The sequence below is a fragment of the Falco peregrinus genome, chromosome 1 (assembly GCF_023634155.1).
Source record: "Falco peregrinus isolate bFalPer1 chromosome 1, bFalPer1.pri, whole genome shotgun sequence".
NCBI lineage: Eukaryota > Metazoa > Chordata > Aves > Falconiformes > Falconidae > Falco > Falco peregrinus.
Genome location: NC_073721.1, coordinates 66519676 through 66540341, shown reverse-complemented (window position 1 = coordinate 66540341; position 20666 = coordinate 66519676). Strand labels below are relative to the sequence as shown.

At 54.1% G+C, this 20666-nt stretch overlaps 1 protein-coding gene across 2 annotated transcripts; it reads left to right on the top strand.

The window, feature by feature from the left end:
- Positions 1–376: 376 nt before the first annotated feature.
- JDP2 (Jun dimerization protein 2) lies at positions 377–20096 on the top strand. Of its 2 annotated transcripts, none has more exons than XM_005243869.3 (4): positions 377–519; positions 13140–13363; positions 18063–18167; positions 19044–20096. In XM_005243869.3, exons 2-4 carry the CDS (start codon positions 13163–13165, stop codon positions 19227–19229), a joined length of 492 nt encoding a protein of 163 aa, XP_005243926.2. In that variant the 5' UTR covers positions 377–519; positions 13140–13162; the 3' UTR covers positions 19230–20096. The 2 variants fall into 2 exon arrangements, with proteins under 2 accessions (XP_005243926.2, XP_055655278.1); XM_055799303.1 differs by lacking the exon at positions 377–519 and adding an exon at positions 2305–2574.
- The last annotated feature ends 570 nt before the right edge of the window (positions 20097–20666 follow it).

Here is a 20666-nt window from a genome sequence, read left to right as displayed (position 1 = left end):
TCCAGCCTAAGGCACTAGAAAAGTCTGCCCTATCTGATATAGGAAGGTGGAAGAATGTATACGGGAAAAATACATCTCAGCTCACACTTCTCCCTTCTCCCCAAGATGAGATGCCAAGGGTAAAGAAATACTGGATTTGTATGCAAAGGTGTATAGAAAGTATTCTACCTCGCTGAAAACAAAAAGATGAAAGAACGATGGCATGAGGAGAGTGGGAATAAGGATACATGTGCCGTGTCCTGCTGAGCCAGGCTGTTACCTATTTCTGTAGGACAACTTGGGCAAAGTGTATCCTATATTGAATGCAGCATTTCTAGTCCCCTGCTCCTGCTCGGTCCCAGCTCCCCAGCTGAATTCTCTTTCTCTTGCTGACACAGAGATGAAGAGGACAAGGCTGGAAGTGCTGGTGGTGAGACCTCGTGGATGATGAATGGCATGCATCATCAGCGGTGAAAAGAAATGAAATTGGTGAATTCAGAAAAGAAACAAGGACTGACAAGCCAGGAGAAGGCAAACAAGGTAGGGTGTATGGTGCCTCACTGTGCAGCTGAGGGGGGAGGATAGGTCAAAGAGATGGTGGTATTGCTCTGCTCTGTGACAGATTCCTTTTGTCTGTAATGACCTGCCCACAGGGCCCAGGGGCATGCAGGAGAGCTCAGAGGAATTTGCTGGTCCTGAGTCCTTGCTGTGGTTCATCCTGTTTGGGAGACACATCTCATCTCTTTCCCCATTTACTTCGGGCACGGGCTCAGGCACAGGGAGCTGGGTAGTGCCACTCAGCCCGACGGTTTTGCTAACCACTCTAGTATTTTTTCTTTCCAAATTAAAAGGTGTATTTCTATCCTGAAATGCTTTAGGAGCCCCAGCCCTGGAGCATCCAGTACCTGTGACGGGTCTAGTGTGGCCCTGTGGGTGTGCAGAGCTTTGCTTCTCAGAGCAGTTTGGCAGATGCAGGTGGGAAGAAGCCAATGTTAGAGAGAAAGAGGAAGGAGACAATTCAAATCCATGCAAATAAGTTATCAGGAAGACTCCAGTCCACCATCTGCTCCCACATCTCCTCCTGACATCATTGTGCTAGAGCACCAGGCACCATGAGTGTGCATGTGCCTTGGGCAACGGCCCTCCTGGGATATTCCAGTGATGATAAGGGAAGACCAAAGCAGCTGGGCAGGGGAGCCTTGAACCCCTCTGCTCCCTCTTGGCTCCTCTCCATCCCAGTCAAAGGGCTGGCAGAGCTGGGGCTGGCAGACCTTGACCGGTGTATGGGGGAGCCTGAGCAGGCCAGGCTGGGGTGGGATGAGCTGAGAAGGAGCTGGCTTCCCATGGGGCAGTGGCGTTGCCCCCCCTGCCCCTGTGTCGCTGCTTCCCTGGGTGACATGGGGTCGGCGCTGGGGAGCTGTGTCACTCTCCCTGGTCCTTTGCCTCCTTGTTCCCAGGCGCAGGACTGAGGAGCAGGGGGCTCCACACACAGCTACTGCTGCAGGCTGGCCCGGGCAGGGCTGTGGCGGCACCAGGCTGTGTCAGCGGGGCTGCCCAGGACCTGGTCCTGGCAGGGCTGGGGGGCACGGAGCAGAGAGCCAGGGGTTGCGGGGGGGGGGGGGGGGGGGGGGCAGCACAAATAGGAGTGTGGGAGGGGGCCCGCACCCGGTGGAGGGGTGCGAGGTGCCATGGTGCGGGGGTGCTGGCTGTGAGGGCACGGGCTTGCCAAGGGGTGGTGGGTGTGGAGTCCTGGGGTGCAGGATGTAGGGATGCTGAGCTATGGGGTGTGGGGTGCCGGGTGCAGGATGTGCTTGGTGTGGGGTGTGGGGTGTGGCATGCAAGGATGCCAGGCTGTGGGGTGCCAGATGCAGAATGATGGGGTGCCGGGTGTGGGATGTCAAGGTGCTGGGTGCAGGGTGTGGGATGTGGGTATGCTGGGCTGTGGGGTGTGGGATATGGTGTGTGTGATGTCGGGGTGCCAGGTGTGGGGTGTCGGGGTGCTTGTTGTGGAATGCGGGGTGCCGGGATGCCAGGCTGTGGGCTGCGGGATGTGGGGCGCTGGGCTGTGGGGTGCAGGGTGTCAGATGCGAAATGATGGGGTGCCGGGTGCGGGATGTCGGGGTGCTGTGTGTGGGTGCCGGGGTGCAGGATGCGGCGATGCCGGGCTGTGGGGTGCGGAATGCGGGGTGCCGGGTGCGGGATGCGGGGTGCCGGTGTCCCGGCTGGTCCCACCCCTGCGCGGCGCTCCCCGCCCCGCGGCCCCGCTCCCCCGCCCTCCCTGACGTGTGGCGCTGGCAGCCCGGCCGGTTCCGCATTCCCGACCCCTCCCCGCAGCCCAGGGGCCGCTATATAACCGGGGCTGATGCAACCCACCCCGCCGCCTGCCACAGCCTGCGGGAGGCGCGCACCGGGGCGGCGGGGGGCGGCGGCGGGCCAAGGCGCCCCGGCGGCGGCCGGCACCGACATCGGCACCGACATCGGCGCCCGGCGGGGCCCGGGGGTCGGGGCAGCGGCGGAGGCGGCGGGGCTGAGCCTGCAGCCCGGCCCCTGCGGCCGGGCCCCGCGGGCACCCCGGCAGCCCGGTCCCCCTGCACGGTGGGTGCGGGCGCGGGGCGGGGGAAGCGCCGGGATTGTGGCAGGGCGGGGGGATGCGCGGAGCATCCCGGCGCCCCGCGGCAGCGTGCAGGGTGCTGGGTGCTGCCCTCCGGGCGGGGAGGGGCTCCGGTGCCAGCGGCCGGGCGCGCCGCGGGGATGCGGGGAGACCCCCGGGGTGGGTGCGTGGGTGGGGGGCGGGCAGAGCCGGCCGGGAGCGGGGCTGCGCTGCCCCCGCACCCGGCGCTCCGCGGGGGCCGGGGCTGCCGTGCGGGGGTGCCCGGGCCCGGGCCCTGCCCCCGCCCCGCTGCAGGGCCGGCGGGGAGCGCCCCCCCCCCCGCCCCGGTGCCGCCCTCCCGCCGCTTCACCTGCCGGCCGGGCCGCAGGTGGGGGCCGGGCTGCCGGGGGGGGGGGGGGCGCTGCCGGCCGGGCCGCCCCGCGGGGCCCGGGGGAGGGAAGGGGCCCCGGGGCTCCCCCACCGCGCGGTCCCAAGTCCGCTTTAGCAGTGAGGCATGGAGTTGAATGGAAGTTGCATTCTTTTGCACGGTCTGCTCCGGGAGGCGCTTTGCTTTTTCCATGGGAGGGAAACGGGTTTGAGAGCAAATTAGGGGAAAGGGAGAAATACCAAGAGAGCAAGAGCCACGTTATGTTTCCATTTTCCTTTTAATGAAGGCCCTGTGGAGGTGTATTTGAAAACACAGGGTCTCCTATGCCTTCAAGGAGGGTGAGAACACTGTGCTGGCTGGTTCCAGGGCCATATGCAGCGTATGGTGGCCAATGAAACAGGGCCTGGCTCGTTCTCGTGCTTGTCTTGGCAGCCTGCTCCATGGCTTGCATTACCAGCCCTGGAACACAACCACTGCCAAACAGTATGTGTGTGTGTGTGTGTTTGGACTCCGAGAGCTCAGCAGAAACAAATGCTTCTGCAGCTCAGACTAAGATTTTTTAGCTAGTTGCAAGAAAAACTTTCATGAAAAACTCTATCTGGAGCCTGCTCTGGGAATTTGCTGGGGAACGCTTGCATGGGGACATCTGGGAATGCCAGTCATTGGAGTTCAGACTCTTAGTAAGGCTTGTAGTGATTTTAAAAAAGCAAAAACCTTGCCCGTCTGGGGATGAGTGGGTGGGCGCAGGAGCCACCATCTAAACCATCCCTGTGTCACGCAGCGACTGGTTGTTCCTGGGATCTGGGGGATTGACATGATCTGCTGAGAGTTACCGTGAGGGTTGCTGCCTCTGTCGCCTCGTTGAGACACCCACGGATGCTTCTCGCTCTTCTTCACGGCTGAGCATTGAGCATTTCCCTCCTCACAGGATGCAAAGGTCTCTGTGCTGCGGTCCTTGCCAAGGAAGAGTAGATATTCCCTCTTACCTCCTACTGCCCTCTCCATCTGAGCAGCGTGTCCATCTAGGCCGCCCAAGTGCGGACAGTGCTGAGCATCTGCTCTGTGGTCTCCTTCCCTGTGCTAGTGTTTGCTGCTTCAGCTGCATTGCCTGGGCCAGGTACTTGGCAGCACGCGGTGTCTCGAGTGAGAAGCTGTTGAGCGGGTCTTTTCACTGCAGTAGGCTGTTCCAGGTGGACCTGGCCCTAAGAGCAATGGAGACGCTCATGGTGTGTGGTGTGGACCGCTTGCCAGCCTGCATGTGTCCCGTAGTGCCAGTGTGGCAAGGAGGGGGCACAGCAAATCTGATGCCATCTGTCTTTGGCTGCTTGCGTGGATTTTTCAGTTGCTTCGGCTGTCCAGAGTATCAATCCAAACATTGCAGGCTATTTTAACATGCAGCCAGGGAGCCGAGGGTCCATATGGTCCTCTCAGCTGAGCAGGACTGTTGCAAACTAGCCAGAGCTCGTCTCTATATGGGTTAGAGGTCTTTGTGGATGACCCTGACATTCAGGGCATAATTTTGAGGAGTTTGTAGGGGGAGGCCCTCTGATTTGAGTCCATTCTTGGCCTCTCAGGAGCTCTGTGCTGGAGTAGAGTTGTAGTCTTGAAGATTCCAGCCCTGACCACTTGTGGTTATGGAAGGTCCTGGGGGATTTCAACAAGTCGGTCATTAACCTCAGTGTCTGAGCTGCAGCCTAGCTCAGACCAGGATACTCCTCCTTCCTCAAACCACTTCTTGCTGCTTCAGGTAGAAACGGGAGAGCTTTTACCCTCCTGCTCTGTACTGCCATCCAGCAGGTGGTGCAACGTTATTAAATGTCTGCCAGAAATAATTAACTGGCAATTGCTAATAGTATACTGTGATAATTAATCGCATTTTTTTGCAGTTATCACAATGAATTACTGCAATGGAGAAGCCTTGCTATGCTAGGTGCTGTACAAAACCCCGCTGTCACAGGTTGCTTACAAGTCAATCGCTGCATTGCAGTGGTGGGGGCAGTGTAATGCTAAACTAGAGCTTTTTACTATCCTGTGAAGGTATGGAGGAAAATGCTCAGGGAAAAGAAGACTGTGAGCTGACTGCTTTGCTAATGGCAAAGAGGGAGTTATTTCTAAAGCTGAGGACTGGAGGGCCAGTGTCTTCCCCTCCTCGTAATGGATATAAGGAGTCAAAGCATCAGACAGGCAGATGTGGGGGCCTGACAATGGAAATCAGTTGCATTGGGGGCTGCAAAATTGCACTTCTGCTGAGGAGAGGCTGTCTGCTCCAGGCTGCCCCATGCATGCCTCCCTGATGGAGAAGAGGAGGGAGGCAGCAAGGCTCTCTGCGTTCCTGTTTTCAGAAAGCTTTTCATAGCCGCCTGTCCATGAATGACTCGGATGTTCCTCTTGCCATCTGTGTGAAACTAGATGTGCAGGACTGAGCCAGACTGTTCTGGCGCACAAATGGGTTTAGACTTCCATCTCCTGAGGAACTGTTCTTCACAGCTCCTTCCTCTCTAGCACTGTGGCCCTGTAATCCTCTCCTTGGAGCTTTGGGAGTTTGGGATGGTGCATCACATGTGCCGGCATTCACAAACCCTGCAGCTCTTCTCCCACTGTGTGGGGTTACCTGTGGGAGGAAGGGAACAGCAAGGGCAGCAGCTGGGGGGAAGGGTACAGATGCTTCTTTGGCCTTGCAAGCTCAGGACCTGATGTAGGAGCTGTCTCTCTCCTGGAAGTGGGGTGTGGAGGCCGTGAGGTACTACGGTGTCTAGCACACTGAGGTGGCATGCTGCCGCTCAGTGCACTTGGTAAGCCATGCTGCGATTGTGCCTTAAACTGGCCTTTAAATGAAGGGGAATCTCCCTGATGCCATAAAACGCTAAGTAATGTTAGGTCCTTGGTGAAGAGAGGGCATGCACAGTTTTACCCCAGTGCATGTCACTGCAGCTCTTCAGTATGCTACAGGTGGAGGGTTCCTTGGCATCGCCAGGTTCGGCAGAGGGATGAATGAAGGCACAGTGGCTGTTAGAGACCATGTTTGCCAGCGCTGCTGCATGGGTACTGAAAAGACAGGTTACAGCCAAGGGGCTTGGCTGCTGCTGTGTTCTGATGGTTGGCAAATAACTGATACTGATCGGTGTGGGCACTGGCACTGCAAGTTACTGTTTCTAACAATGCAGACCAGAAGAAGCTAGACAGGAGACGGGGTGACCTGCTGTAAGGTACTAGTCAAAACCAGATGCATCTAGAGCAGATAGCAGTTGTGTGAGAATGGGAGACTATCGCAATTTAGGCAACAGAAGAAAACTAATTGCATGGCTAGGTACTTGTGGCACTGGGAATATGGGGTAGTGACTTTATGCCTTCAACTTTGTCATGCTTAATTTGGCATTCACTGGGGGCTGCATCTTGAAGTGGAAGAAAGTCCGTTGTTGGCTGTTGACCCTCAGCATCCTGCAGTCTCCCCAGCCCGAAGAGTCCAGATGGAAAAAAAGCAAGCGGCTCCGTGCCTCAGAGCAGTGATAGCCAACTGCCCTGTCTTTGTTTAGGAAGTCACATTCTTGGGGCATGAGAAGTTGGGCATGTCAGGAAAGGGCTTTCTTATAAATCATCCTGCTAACAGAAGGAACTAGAAAGTTGCAATGTGTGATATACAGGCTGAGCAAACTTGATAACCAGGAGCTAAAAAAAGCTAGAAAATTATAATAAAGCCATAGTAAAATCCAAGGAACCAGAAGTTGCTTTTCATGGATGATAACACTACTTCTGATCTCCGCAGCAGAATTATTGTGTGCTGGCCAGGAGCAGATGAAAGGCCGATTGCTGTGACTTAGGTGCTCCAAGACAGTAGGTACAAATGGTGATAGTACATTAAGCGCTAACATGCTAATGAAGAGATCAAAGATTGCTTGTATGGTGTCTTGCAGACTTTGGCAGTGCTCTGATGCATGGCAGCTGACAAGAAATGGCAGGCGCCCGGGTTGAGCCTGGAGTGAGAGAACAGCAGGCAAGCATGGCCTTGGTCCTGCAGGCAGCGTGGAGAAGGGCTGGTAGGGCAGCCTTCACCTTAGCGTAGCGCTTAACATGGACAAAAAAGAAACATGCCGGTATTTAGTGTCAGAATCTGCTGGCTGGCAATATTAGGTGCTAGACTGGCTCTCTGAGCATCGGAAGGGTACTTGGATCAACCACTGCAGATGTCAGAGCATGTAAAATAGATTATGTTGGAAGAAACTGTGATTTATAGACAGCAAAATTGAAAATAAGGTTGCAAACAGCCCTCGCTCTTGCCAAGGAGGCTGACAGCAGAGATAAGACAGTAATGGCAATTTAAATTGAAATGTGACGGTTGGAGCCTGCTTTTGGGTGGCATGGTCCTATCTGCACAACAATGCTGTTGATACAGCAACTGTATTGGGTTTATAAAAAAGCATCCCTGGGTAAGTGAGGATGCATAGGATGGTCCTGGGGGAACAGTGGATACAAACTATGGCAGTTTCTGCACAAGGAAATGAATGTATGCTTTTAACACAGATAGGCATTCCTGTGCCAGTTTTCGTCTGTGGGTAAGAATAGCACTGAAGAGGTGGCAGGAGAGGTGTGAATACAGGCTAGCAACCAGAGTACAAGCCCCCAGAGGCACTGGGTTACGTGGATTATGCCTACGCACGTTAGATTTATGCTGCACGTTAGATTTATGCCGTAACTGCTGTGCAAACATCAGCTCCTTCAAAAAAAACCTAAGCAGCCACCAGAAAAAAGCAGCAACGAAATCGGTATGGGAAGGAAAAAAACCCCAAACCATGAGCAGATGAAGATTAGAACTACAGGAGAAAGAATAGGAGGGTATGCAGGGACGGTGTCACCGAGGAAGCTGAGCAACTGTATGGGACAGTATGGACTTGGTAAAGCTTCCTCCCTCTAGGTCGCAGGCTCCAGCAGATAACAGACCCTGGCAGTAGGAGAAAAACTTAGGAGTAATGGGCACTGCCTTTAAGAAATAATAAACCAACCAGTGTCACAGACCATTGACCATAAGGACATAACGGGGGGATGAAGCACAGAAACGCTTTTCACTGATGGGAAAGATGCAGCAAAACCAAGGTGAGCCAAGGAAGCGGTACTGTTATCATCTCTGGGGATAAGGGTGCTGATAAAATAACCAAGCTTGACCAGAGGCTGACTGAGACCACAACGACAACAGTGCCAAAGCAAGGATGCAAAAGTGACTGCAATAATTAGGAGGGTTTACAGACATTTCGGCAAGAGGTCAAGTCTTGTGTTACAGCATTTTAAGCAGAACAAGGGGAGCATAGAGGCAAAGCTAAGGAAATACAAACTGAATTTTGACCCATGAAATCACGTGTTGACCAGATTTTTGCTGCAAGGATAGTTGCTGAAGAGAGCATTGAATGACACAGGCTGCTCATCACTGAACTAAAGTTTTAAGAAAGCCTTCTCTGTCTCCTGATTTACTCTGGAGCATCTTGATGTTGTGGCACAGAATGATGAATAGCATCAGTGCAGAAGGCACGGCTACAGCGAATGTAAACTTGAGCAGCTGGCGTCACGCAGATCCCAGTGTCAGATGTAAGACTACACATTCTCTTTCCCCTCACTGCTTTGCTTTGCTGTTGGCTTCATTATGTGAAAAAGCATAGCTGGTACAATGCAGGAATTGTGTGGTTCAGCCGTAGGACACCAGAAAGCTAGGTTTTACTGAAGACACAATGTTTCTCGGCTCATGTAAGGAGACACTGAAAGACTGTCTGGCATTGAGGGGAAAAGAAGACTGTGTTAATAATCAGATCTGGAAAGAAAAAAAAATATCTAATAAGAATCCTAGCTAAAGCCCTGTGTTAGAAAGTGAAGGAATACAGAGGTGAGTTGGTTCATGTGCCTTAGAAATAACAAACACTGCAAGGGAATACCCAGAAAGAAATTGGGAATTGGCAAGGCACCAGCCCTATTCATCCCATCCAGCATGATATGGGTATTGAAAAATTGCAAATTAAAGATTTTTTTCAGGTGTTGAACTTTGAAGTTATTTCTGCCCGATGATGCAAACATGGTAGGAATATAGTGGAGCTATAGGCAGGCTTGTCGACATCTTCCAGGTTAACGGCCTCAGGAAAAGGACCAAAATATCTAATAGAATGACACGCTTTGGCTTTTTTGACACAATTGTAGTACAACGTCTTGCCTCTAGTGTTAATCAGAAAAGAAAATGAAAGTATGTGGGACTTGGGATGAAAGGAAAGCTTCTCTTACAGGAAGAAGAGGCAAAAGAAGCAGAACAACAGTCCCCCCAGTCAGCAGGCAGTGGCAGTGCCTGGGGCTGAGGGTCATCGAGCACTAGGTGGGCTGATCTCTCACTGCACCCCTGCTCTGCAAAGAGGGATGGCATCTCTCTTTGTTCCATCCTTGTTTCCATGGTTATAGTCCTGCTGGGAATGGTTTTACATACCTCTCCAAGGTCTAACTCTGCTTGACTCTTGGCAGGTCTCAATGTGCTCCTGAGCTTCGTGACCCCTGAGCAAGATCTCACTTGTAGAAGCTAATTCCCTCTTCCCACCTAGCTCTCAGCTCATCTTAATGTGCAGGTTCATGTTCTTCCAGGTGGCTCCTGGCACTTTGGTTGGAACAGCCTTAGATTTAGTTTACACCGATGCGGGTGTGATGTGGGCTTTGGCAGTGCAGTCCCTGGATCCAGGATAAATTTTTAGAGCATGTTAGGTGGGCCAGCTCCTTCATTCCGACCTGTGCCACATGTCTCACTACTACAGGGGCTATTTCAAGGGATATTAAGGTATCTGATCAAAGAGGCAGAGGGGAAAAGGTGGGCCAGAGAAAACACAATGTTTTCTCAAATCTTTAGCCAGTTGTCCCTGGGGAGCTGCCCCAGGCTCAGGAGTGCAATGGGATGCTCAGTGGCCAGGTTTCTCCTCCCTCCTCCTTTCATAAATCGCAGTGACCCTGAATTTGGTCTAGCTGAGGACCGGGACTGGCCAGCCCAGTGCTTGGGTGCTGTCAGCTGCATCTTGTGATGGAAGACAATAAATGAAAACCAGGTCCCCCAAGTCCAAAATGGATTTAGGCATCCAGTGCTGGGCTCAAGTCAGGTCACAGCCTGAAGCCTGTGAAAGGGTGGGTTGGGGTCCCAAACCAGTGTGTGCCATCGCAGCTCGCGTGCAGTATTTGCAGGAGGGAGACTTCAAGACAGTGTTCATATACTTTAGCTACTGATTTTGTTATTTTTTAAATTATTGTTTTCACTTAAGTCCAAACTGTTCAAGCTGGGGATGGACTTCTATGGGATTGCTGGTGAGGAGGTGTGCAGCAGCTGGCCTGGGGTGTGCTGCTGTTAGCAGGCTTCATCCCAGTGCTGCAGCATGTCGGCTTAGTGGCAGTGGCTGGGAAATGGCTAACTCTGCAGTGCATAAAGCCATCTCAGAATGGTAGGCTGAATTTAACTCCATGCAGCTGAGGCCTGTGGCAGTATGTCCTGGGAAGAGCCTCTGGAGTCATCTCCCTTTACCATGCCACCGTGCTCTCCTGCTGGAGAGGGGCAGTGAGGAGGATGGTAAGGATTTGGACACAGTCCCCAAATAACTTTTTGCATTTTTCCGCCTGGAGTGCAGCCTAGGGTAGGATGGTGCCCAGCTTCTGGAGGAGTGAAGCATCTTAGCCATGTGTAAGCCTGAAGGGAAGGGGAGGGAGGCAGCCTGCAGCTTCAGAGCCTGGCTGCAAGCAGGCATCTCCGGATACCATACAAGGCAACTGCTGCAGCTGTGGAATTACAGCTGTCTGTTTAGAGATTGCTATGGAAGAATGTGTAGTTTGGATCAGTTTAGGTCCTTACAATCTCAACAAGTTGATGTGTAGTCTTTTCGGAGGTCAAATGTCATTACCAAGAATTTTCTCTTTCTCTTTTGGCACCAGATGGGCAGGAGTCCTCTTCATCGGGTGGTATCACTTTGCTTCAGAAGTCACTGTCTCTGCTATCTTTCCCATCTTCTCCTTTTCAGGCTCTAATGTCCTTGTGCAGATCACCTCCACTGGGCCCAGCCTCTGCCACACACCCCAGCACTGCTGAGCACTGGCCTGCTCCCCCCCTTTCTGGTCTCCTCCTGAAGGGTGACGGAAGCAGACGACTTGATTCCTGCTCACCGCCTCTTTAGGGTCACACTCTTGCTGCATTTGCTTTCCATGCTCTTTCCCAAATCCCATTGGTCACCGCTGCCATCTGCTGAGCAAACTCTGCCAGGGGACATTTCATGCTGACACCTGGACCTTTTTGGTGGCAGATTAGAGTGTATGACAGCTCAGCATACTGGGGCTTATAGACACTCTCTGATGCAAATCCCCTTGTCTATCATGCCAGGATGGCTTGCATAGCATCTGCGCTGGCAGCTGTGGAGCTTGCATTAGCGTCTCTAACCTTGACTAACCTGTATGATTGGCTTTCCTTCCCTTCTGCTGCTCATCTCCTGTTCCCTCACATTAACAAATATACCAAATAATCTCCTGGGTAGAGACATACCAGCACCAAGAAATCCTTAACTCTCTGCTTGTCATGATTAACCCTGTTCAATGTTCAACCTGCTCCCACTGACCCTGCTTGGGGTGTGTGTGTGTGTGTTGGACCAGGTGAGCTCCTTCCCCACCTCAGCTGTTCTGAGACTCCATGATCCAACAGTCGTGTCTCACACGCAGCTTTAGGCAAATTTTCAGCCTGGTACTGACATAGATTTGTAACCCCAGGATGGCAAGTGCTGAGCAACTGTGGCACCTGGCTTGACAACGTGTGTGTGCACAGCTGTACTGCCTGGACCAAAAGTCTGCATCACCTGTCACCTGGTCTCTCAGCAGCTCAGAGTGGATGATTTGGAAAGAGCAGGGCAAGTGCATGTTATGCCTTGCTTAATGCACCACCTCACTCTGGCAGATGGTGCTGTCAAAGCTTCCAGGAGTTTGTGCAGACCAATGTGACTGATGGTCCTTAGTGGACCCCTCTTCCATGAGTTTGCCTTTGTTCAACTCTCATTCAGCTGCTCATTGAACCCTGCCTTGTGACTGGCTGTAGTGGTTATGGAAAGCTGCTCCATGAGATTTTGGGTCCGCTCCATTAGCCTGTTTCTGCCTGCTGTGTGGGTGCTTCCAGGGGCAGGATGGGGTGGATGCCTGGAAGCTCTCAGCTGGGACTGGTCTGGCTGGGCAGAGCAAGGAGAGCCGTGCACGAGCACTGGGACAGGTGGCTGAGTTGTATTGCATGTGTGTGGGAATGGTTGCTGTGTGGTCAGAAGTTGACCCTGCATGTTGGAACTGGGTCACTCGTGAGTGTCCCAGGCCAGTTGCACAAGCAGGGATGTACTTGTGCTGTAGCCAACATCCACCTGTCCCTTTGCTTTTTGGCTAATACAACAGCTTCTGCTCTGTGGGCTTTCCATTTTAGATATAACTGTATTTCTTTCTCTCTTAGCTGCTTGTTCTTCATATTTCCTGGTAACTTGCTTTCTTCTGCCTGTAAGTGACTTGTCAAAGTTTGTCCTATTCTCACTTTGTGCTGCAATTTTTTCTCTTTCCTGATAGAAGCAACCTTTTGCACCTTGCTCCATTTCCCCTCCCCTCCAGCCTTTGCTTCCTCATTTCTGTGCTGGGAGATGTTTGTTCAGTGACAAGTTTTTCTCTCGTGGTTTTATCCCTGGTTGCTGTGCGCTGTGTCCCAGCCCTGACCAGCAGGCTCAGCCTGCCTGGAAGAAATCCAGCCCAAGGCATATTATGTTCCTCTTTGTGCTATTTTTCTTCTTGTCCTAATAACATACACATTAATCAAAACTCAGGTAAGAGCAAAGCTTCACCTTCTGCACTCCAGAGAAAGGTGTGCTGAAACCAGTAGTCCATGGGACCACATCACTGTTGTTGCAGCCAGCTCCTGTTCTGGTGCTTTGCCTCTCAGGTCTTTTCCCTTCCTGGTTTACACACCAGGAGCATATCCTTTCTAGCAGGATTCATACATTTTTGGTTTCTCTCACAGAAGTTCTACTTAGTTCTTTCCTTTGCCATCCCTGGGCAAGAGCGGCTTCTTCCCTGGTTCACACTCTTGTTAGGTGATGGGACTGTAGAACAGGATTGGCCTGTGCTGTCGTGAGACCCTGTTGCTGGGTTGTAACAGGCTGTGTCTTGCTCTCCCTCCAGCCTACGAAGCTGTTTCCCCTGCTATGATGCCAGGGCAGATCCCTGATCCGTCCCTGACGGCTGGCGCGCTGCCCGGGCTCGGCCCCTTGACGGGACTGCCTGGCACAGCCCTGACCGCCGAGGAGCTGAAGTGCGCCGACATCCGCAACATCGGGGCCATGATCTCACCGCTCCACTTTCTGGAGGTGAAACTTGGGAAGAGACCCCAGCCTGTGAAAAGTGAGGTGAGTCTCGGGGGCTGCTGGCTACAGATGGCCCTGGGGGGCCATTGCCTGCACCTGCCCGGGTTTCTGTCCTGCCTGTGCTTGTTTCCTGCCAGGGTGGCCAGCAAGGTGTTCTATAAGGATGCCACGCCACCTGTTTGGTGATGTGCACATGTGTTAGCAGCTGCTCCGCTGGCTGTCTCTTCCCCGTGTCTGAATTTGTGTCCCTGCAGCATGGGCTGGGAGTAGTGGCCTTTGTGTCCCAGACCTGACCGGTCCCACGCAGCTGTTGGCAACTGGCTGAACTCAATCCCTGCCTGCGGAGTGGGGTCTGGTGCAGCCAGCGTGTCCCTAGGTTGGGGCATGCACCCAAAGGAGAGGCCGAGCAGCCTGTCAGAGGGCTTGTGCGATATTTTCATCCCATCTCTGCTGCCAATGAGTCTTTGGTGCTGCTGGTGTTGGCGTTGCCTTTTTCCTACGGGTTGAGCCAGGTGGGTGAGCAGTGCTGAACGGTAGTGGTGACTCAGATCAGCTGGGGCTGCCCCTGCCCCTCTCCTGGGGGGGGGCCTGGATTCACCTCGGGGCTCCTGGGACAGGGAAGGTTGGTGGCTTCTGCTCAGTATCGTAGGCTGGCATGTTGGAACCAGGCTGCAGGGACTTGGGAGACACTTGCACAGCATTTTCCTTGTGTGGTTGACTTGTGTGTTGGTTGTCCAGTCTTTGACTCCTTGACCATTGCTGTATTGGTGGTGAGTGTTTGCACCTCCACATGCCAGTTCAGAGGCTCCACTTTGGTGAGGGTGGTGGCTGCTGTCAAAGTCGAATAAACAACCCTTCTGAACAGTGAGGGTGTCCTCCTGCATGAGGCATCAGATGATGCCGTGTGAGGGTGACTGTGCGTTCTCTGAAAACATCAACGAGGAGGTGGTCGATGATGTGAGAAGCTGCCTGTGATGAGCTGTGCATGGAAGGGCGTAAACCATCAGTTCCAGGGAGCAGCCGCTCTCCAAAGGGTGCTGATGCTTGATTTGGCCCAACTCTTAGAGCAAAAGCTCAGCGGCACCCAGGTCCACCTGTGGGGGGGTGCCTGTTGTTTCTCCCCAGCCCCTTGCGGTGGACTTCTGCAGGCAGAGCTGGTATGATGGAGTTGAGTCCATCTGATCACCTTGCACAGGAGCCTGGTGCCCAAGGGGGTCTCCGGTCGGCTCATGCAGCATTGCATGGAGATCCCCTGGGGAAGGACTGCGCAGCTCTGCAGTGGCAGGAGGTGAGGCTAGGATGCTGTGGTGGGCCATCAGGAGGGCCTGAGGGATGCTAATGGCTTTGGTCCTTCAACAGGCAAAGCTGTTCTGGGTTGGCAGCTGAAGCCGAATGCTGTCCCAGGCTCTTGGCCTGGGTATCGCGCAGCAAATGGGGTGCAGTGCCTGCCTTGCTTCCTGGGCTGGGGAAGAAAGAGGGAGTCTGTAGCTGTGCTATCTTCCCAGGCACAGCTCCTTCCCTGGGACGTCTCGGGGACCTCTGAGCTGGCCCTGCAACAGCGGCTTTTGCTTGGTGGGTGGGGGGATGTGGTCTCACTGGCCTCTGCATAAGAGGGACGGGGCAACTCTGTCCCACAGCAGGTACTGGAAGTGGCGAGCCAGTTGCTGAGACACCGTGTGGAGGACAGATAAGGGGAAATCCACTGGCAGCCCTCACAACCACACGGCTGCCTTTCCTGCAGCCAGTTCCTCCCCTGCATGGCCTGTGAAGCCGAGGAATTGAGGACAGCAAATGGAGCTGCCCCTGGCACAGGCTTTGCAGCGAAAGCCTGGGGGAGTGAAGCAGTAGCTGCTTATCCCATGAGTAGCCAAGAAGCTGCCCACGCATAATTTTGCAATGCAGCCTGCAGCTGCTTTCTTCTTGCGGGGAGCGGAGCCCAGGATGCTGGGTACTGGCACGCCATGCTCTGTGCACCGCCTGGGAGGGCAGGCTGCTCCCCGCGAGCTGCGGCACGGGCGGCTTTCTCGGCTGTGCTGGGGGGACCGTCATCTCCTGGTAGTGGGGTGTTTGTGCCTGGGCGTGGGTGCTGGGCGCTGGCTTTCCTGCAGTGTGGTGGGCAGGCTACCCTCCTCTTGGGGCAGCTGGAGGCAGGTGTGGCTGAGTTCCTCTGTCACCTAAATCCACCTGGGGTGCTCCCTCTGGAACCAAACCCTGCCCCTCAGGCTGGTGGCCACCTCTGTCCCTGATGCTGCTGACTGAAGCGATTCAGGAGGCAACCCCAGACCTTCTGCCCGCAGGGCTCCCCTGGAGACTGGCTGCTGAGACATGCTGTGGGGTGGTACACCATCACTGTCCCTGAGTAGACTCCTAAGCCCCCCCAACACCAGGGCCATGTCACCTTTCTGAACTGAAATCAAGCAGAAGCGGAGAGGGGAAGACCTGTCATCTTGAAGTTACAGGATCTGTGATCAAAAAACAGAGCCAACAGTTCAAGCTGCCACTGTCTGTGCTGAGCCACCCTCCTTGAGCATCTGTACCCATCTAAAGGTCACTGCCCTTTGCTGGGCCCTCTGTGGGGTGGAGGGGAGGCTGAAGGGAACGTGGGCAGGTCACTTAATCTTTGACTCTCACCGAATGGAGCAACAGAGCTTGGAAATGTCAGGTAGCTCCCAGGGATACTCTGAGGCTTGTGCGGTCTGTTTGCTCTTCCAGTTCCTGTTACAACCCACAATGTACTTTGCAGGAAAGTTTTGGGGTGCGTTTCTTGAGGTTTGGAGCTGTGAGTGTATGTTCCCACTCTACACCCTCCTAAATAATTGAACTGAAAGGCTGAGAAGCTGTCTAAGGGGGTTAGATGAGTGGTTAGTAAATATGCGGAGGGGAATGGTGGCTACCCTGATGTCTACCTCCTCTTAAACTCTGCATGGAAATTTTGTAAAGGCTGCTTGTGCCTTTGCTATGGGGTATCCTGGTCCGGCCAGAAGGAAAAGGCAGCAGAGCGTGGAGTTAGATCCTTCCTGGTCACTTCTAACACCTGCCACATCTGAGCTATGTGGATGTAGTGAGAGCTGGCCATGCCTAACTGCGCTTGGGGCATCAGTGCGGTTCCCATCTTGGTTCTTGTGAACGTAGCGCAGGATGCCCCATGGCGCGGCCTTGGCAAAGGAGCGGTAGCAGCTTGGGGTGACTTGACTTAATATTTTAGCTTCAGCTAAAGTAGCAACTCTGGTATAATGCTTGGGAAGTAAGTTAGAGAAGATGCAAAAGCTATTAGCACTACAAGACTTGGACATGGTCTTCTAAAGCATACTACATGCTGCATATTGGACATGCTGCATATTGGACATGCAGCTTAAGGTGCCCCGTTCACCTTCACTCTGCTGAGTCAATGCTTCATCCTGTCCTTGGACATCACATTGAGATGTTTTGTTTAGCGGGCTTTGGACTCGGTGAATGTTAGCAGCGTGCAGTTTGCTGTGGATGATGGAACCTGCAGCTTTTGTTTCTTGCAGGCAGCACTGGTGTACCTATGTGTGGGGTAATCTGGTGGCCCCACGCTCCCACCACCGCTTTGTGGCCTTGGCATTGGGATTCTCTGACTTTCCTTTTGGGATGACTAAGCCCAGGTACTAGAGCAACAAGGCTGCTCAGATGATGTGCTGCGAGAGGCTCATCTGGGAGATGTGTCCCTCAACCACACTCAAGTACGAAGAGAGGGATGTGGCTGCCTTCTCAAGCTGGAGCTGCCCTTAGAGAAGGTGCAAAAAGCTGTGGAAGTGCTCATAAAGCAAATGTTGCTGCCCCTGCATTTGAGAAGATGTGTGCTGTCAGGTGTCACTTGATAGGAATGAGGCAGTTTGGTCTGACATCTCAAAATTTCAGAGTCCAGGACCAAATGTGGATGAAGGCACTGGGGACCTGTCTTCTCTAGCCATGCTACAGCGTGTAACCTGGATGCTGCCCTCATGGGGCTTTCCAGCACTCAGATTTTTCTTGAAGGAGCTGGTTTGGGTTCTCAGATGTAAGCATGCCATAGGCCATTTACACAGGCTTTGTAGTAAATATCCCTAAATACTTTGATTATGGGTTTCCAAATCATAGGGCTTATTGGCCTGGCCTGTGCGGTTTGAGTCAAACAGCACAGAGCAACTGAGTCATGGCGAACAGCACAGGCACTGCCGTGTCCTGCTTCTTCACAGGGGATGCAGGACCTGTCCCCACCTTACTGCAGTGGCCCTGTGACTCAGCGAGTGCTGCAGCTGCAGCAGACAGTCCTGTGTACTGGAAGGAGGGGACAGCCAGGCCCAGCTGGGAGAGCTTTCAGGTTCCTCTGCTTCTTGCTCTTCCCTGCACGTTTGATGCTTTGAATGACTGCGCTCACAGAGCTGCGTGACGAGCTGTGCCTGTCTTTGCAGGATGAAGCTTTATTCCCCTTGTCCCTGCACTCTCTCGAGGAGGGAGCAGCCCTGAAAAGAGTCTGTCCCCTGCCAGCCAGGTCCCCGGCTGTGGGTACTGCACTGGTCTCCCTCCCTATGTCCCCACAGAGTGGAGTTACAGGTCGTGGCAGCAGCATGCCTGGTTCCTGCTGAGGATTAGACCATGTTGCTAGTGGCCCCTGGCACGGGTGGCTGCCACCCCTCTCCTTGTCCTGTCACCAGTGGGGCTGCCGGGTGCTTATTCCTACCTCTCACCCTGCCCCACACCTGCCGGCTCTGATCTGGGCTTCTCCGTCTCATTGCAGCTGGATGAGGAAGAGGAGAGGAGGAAAAGGCGCCGGGAGAAAAACAAAGTAGCAGCAGCACGATGTCGTAACAAGAAGAAGGAGAGGACGGAGTTCCTGCAGCGGGTGGGTGCCCTGACCTGTCCTAGGACACAGCGGGGACCTTGGTGGGGGCACTTCCCTAGGAAGGTGCCCCATCTGTGGGCAGTGCTCCTTCCAGATCTGCCCCTCTGCCTCCCCTTCCTCCTGTGCCCTTATCTGGGAAAATACTGGCCTGTTGCCCCACTTTCCGTGAGGGGATGAAGGTGGTGGCCATGTGTGCCTAGGCAGAGCTCACAGGTATCCCTTTTGCCTGTGGTACCAGGGATGGAGAGGGCTGGAAGCGGCCTCTGGGCTTGGGGGAGAGAGGGCTGATGGTGTCCCTGCCTCGGTGCTGGAGCAAGAGCACGCGTGGGAGTGTGGCACACGACAGGGGCTGACAGCATGCTGGCCCCTTGCCCAAATCCTGAAGGTTTCCCCGTTGGGAGGCCAGATGCCCTCTCAACCCGTGACCCCAAGGCAGAAGAACTCTCACGGCACCTTGCTGCTTTTCTGCAAGGGGTGGTGGGACATGGGCAAATGACACAGTGGGAGACAAGGAGCCATTTCACAAGGCCAGATCCTTGCAGATGGAGGGTGAAAACTTAAATGTGGGTTTGTTTCCAAACACCCTTCCAGACCATGGAACGCAGCCAGGCAGGGGTTTTGTTGTGGCTTGGCAGAGACCTGTCCTAGGAGGTGACACTGTATTTCCTTGCTGTGGCGCTAGGTAACGCAAGGCAGCAGGGCTGGGGATGAACTGCCTGGAGAGACCTGGTGCCTCAGCATGTCTTTGGGCTGCCTCTGTGCTGCGGGGGCTGAGTGGCAGTGCTGAGCAGAGATGGTTTGTTGGCCAAATCGCTTCTCCTTGTATCCTGTGCTGTTGGAGTAAAGTCCCATGTGGTTGTGTTTCTGTCCTGTTAGGAGTCTGAGCGCCTAGAGCTCATGAATGCTGAGTTGAAGGCCCAGATAGAAGAGCTGAAACAGGAGAGGCAGCAGCTGATCCTGATGCTGAACCGGCACCGTCCCACCTGCATCGTGCGGACGGACAGCATCAAGACACCAGAGAGTGAAGCCAACCCACTGCTGGAGCAGCTAGAGAAGAAGTGAAGGTGGCACTGGGCCAGGAGGAGGAGACAGTGGCGCAGGGTCTTCCAGGGTCTCTAATGTATGTACTGTATGAAGAACTGTGCACCCAGGCCTGGTGCAGCCAGGACCCAGCGGGCTTCCTTGGGAACTATGGACCAAACAAATATGGGGACAGAGAAGATGAGGAACCTGTCAACCATGTACTCTGAGGCTGAACCCGGGAGCAGGGCTGGTGGTGCCGGTGAGGGCAACCTCCCTGTGATACCTCATCATGGCCCTTCAGCCCGCTCACAGCCCCGGGGACCTACGATGCTGCAGCACGTCCCATGAGGACCACGCGCCCGTGGGGAGCAGGGGCCGCAGGCAGAGGAGCAGCAGCCATGTGGTGCCCTGCCCGGAGGCTGCCGCCACTCCTGGCGCACGCTCCAGAGGGAAACCCAAACCCAAGAACCGCAAACACTTGACGCAGCCCCGTCTGGTGGGCAGGCCTGTCGGGGCTTGGTGGCGCAGGCGCCCCCCATAAGCACACTCTCAGTATAATGTTTACAGCCCAGCTGTCCGTGTCGGCCGTGCTTTTGAATGCACATTTTTACACTTTTTTTAAAGTATTTTTTACAAAGTTTTTATACAGCGATCTCTATATGGATTTATATAATCACTAGATGTGATCCCATAGAAATGTATGTTATGATGGTCTGTTTGTTACAAACGCATATGCCACAGTTATCTCCATTGTGTTACTTGTCTGGTAGTGTCTGGCTCCTTCCCTGGCGTGCTGGGAAGTGGGTCCAAGCTGCCCTCCGCAGTGGTGTCGCTACCCTCTCCATCCATGTATGTCCTTCATAATACTCAGTTCTGTATCTCTCAGTAAATGTTACCTTTACGTACGCCACCCTTCTGTGCTATGTCCGGGTCAGGCCATGGTGGGCTCTGGCCAGTGCTCAGCACCGTGGCAGCATGCACCAGGTCTGACCGTGCCAGCTGCGTTCCTGGCTGAGTGGGGTGGTGGGGTTGATCCCAGAGCTGGTTTGTGGTGGTTCTTTGTGTTAGCAGGTGTAGGCCAGGGGAATTCACCCTGGGGAAGCTGGGACCCTCGGAGGCAGCTCTGACCATTGCCGAGCAAGAAGTAGCTCTGTGCTGCACTGCAGAGGGCAGGCAGGCCATGGCTTGCCAGCTGGAAAGGCAGAGATGTGAGACGGGGAGAACATCTATCTCACCCTTACCTGGTCCTTCTCGTTTCGCACTACAGTACAGTAGCTTGGACTCACTTCAGGGATGAGAAGGAGTTGGGGGAGCTGTCACAATGTCCTTGTGGTGATGCTGCCTTCGTCGAAGAAGGTGGAGAATTGTTCCTTTGGGTCTCTGTCAGGTCCTAGCCTTGCCCCTAACTGATGTGCTGGGAAAGCCGAAAGAGAGCCTAAAGCTTGCCCTGGGCTTTGGCCAGTGTTTGAGCACAGG

Bases quoted from the DNA above. Each gene is read 5' to 3' on its own strand.
- JDP2 (XM_005243869.3), top strand. From the start codon at position 13,163: ATGATGCCAGGGCAGATCCCTGATCCGTCCCTGACGGCTGGCGCGCTG. The intron at 13,364-18,062 runs GTGAGTCTCGGG...GTCTCATTGCAG, and splicing joins CCCAGCCTGTGAAAAGTGAG to CTGGATGAGGAAGAGGAGAG. The intron at 18,168-19,043 runs GTGGGTGCCCTG...CTGTCCTGTTAG, and splicing joins GGACGGAGTTCCTGCAGCGG to GAGTCTGAGCGCCTAGAGCT.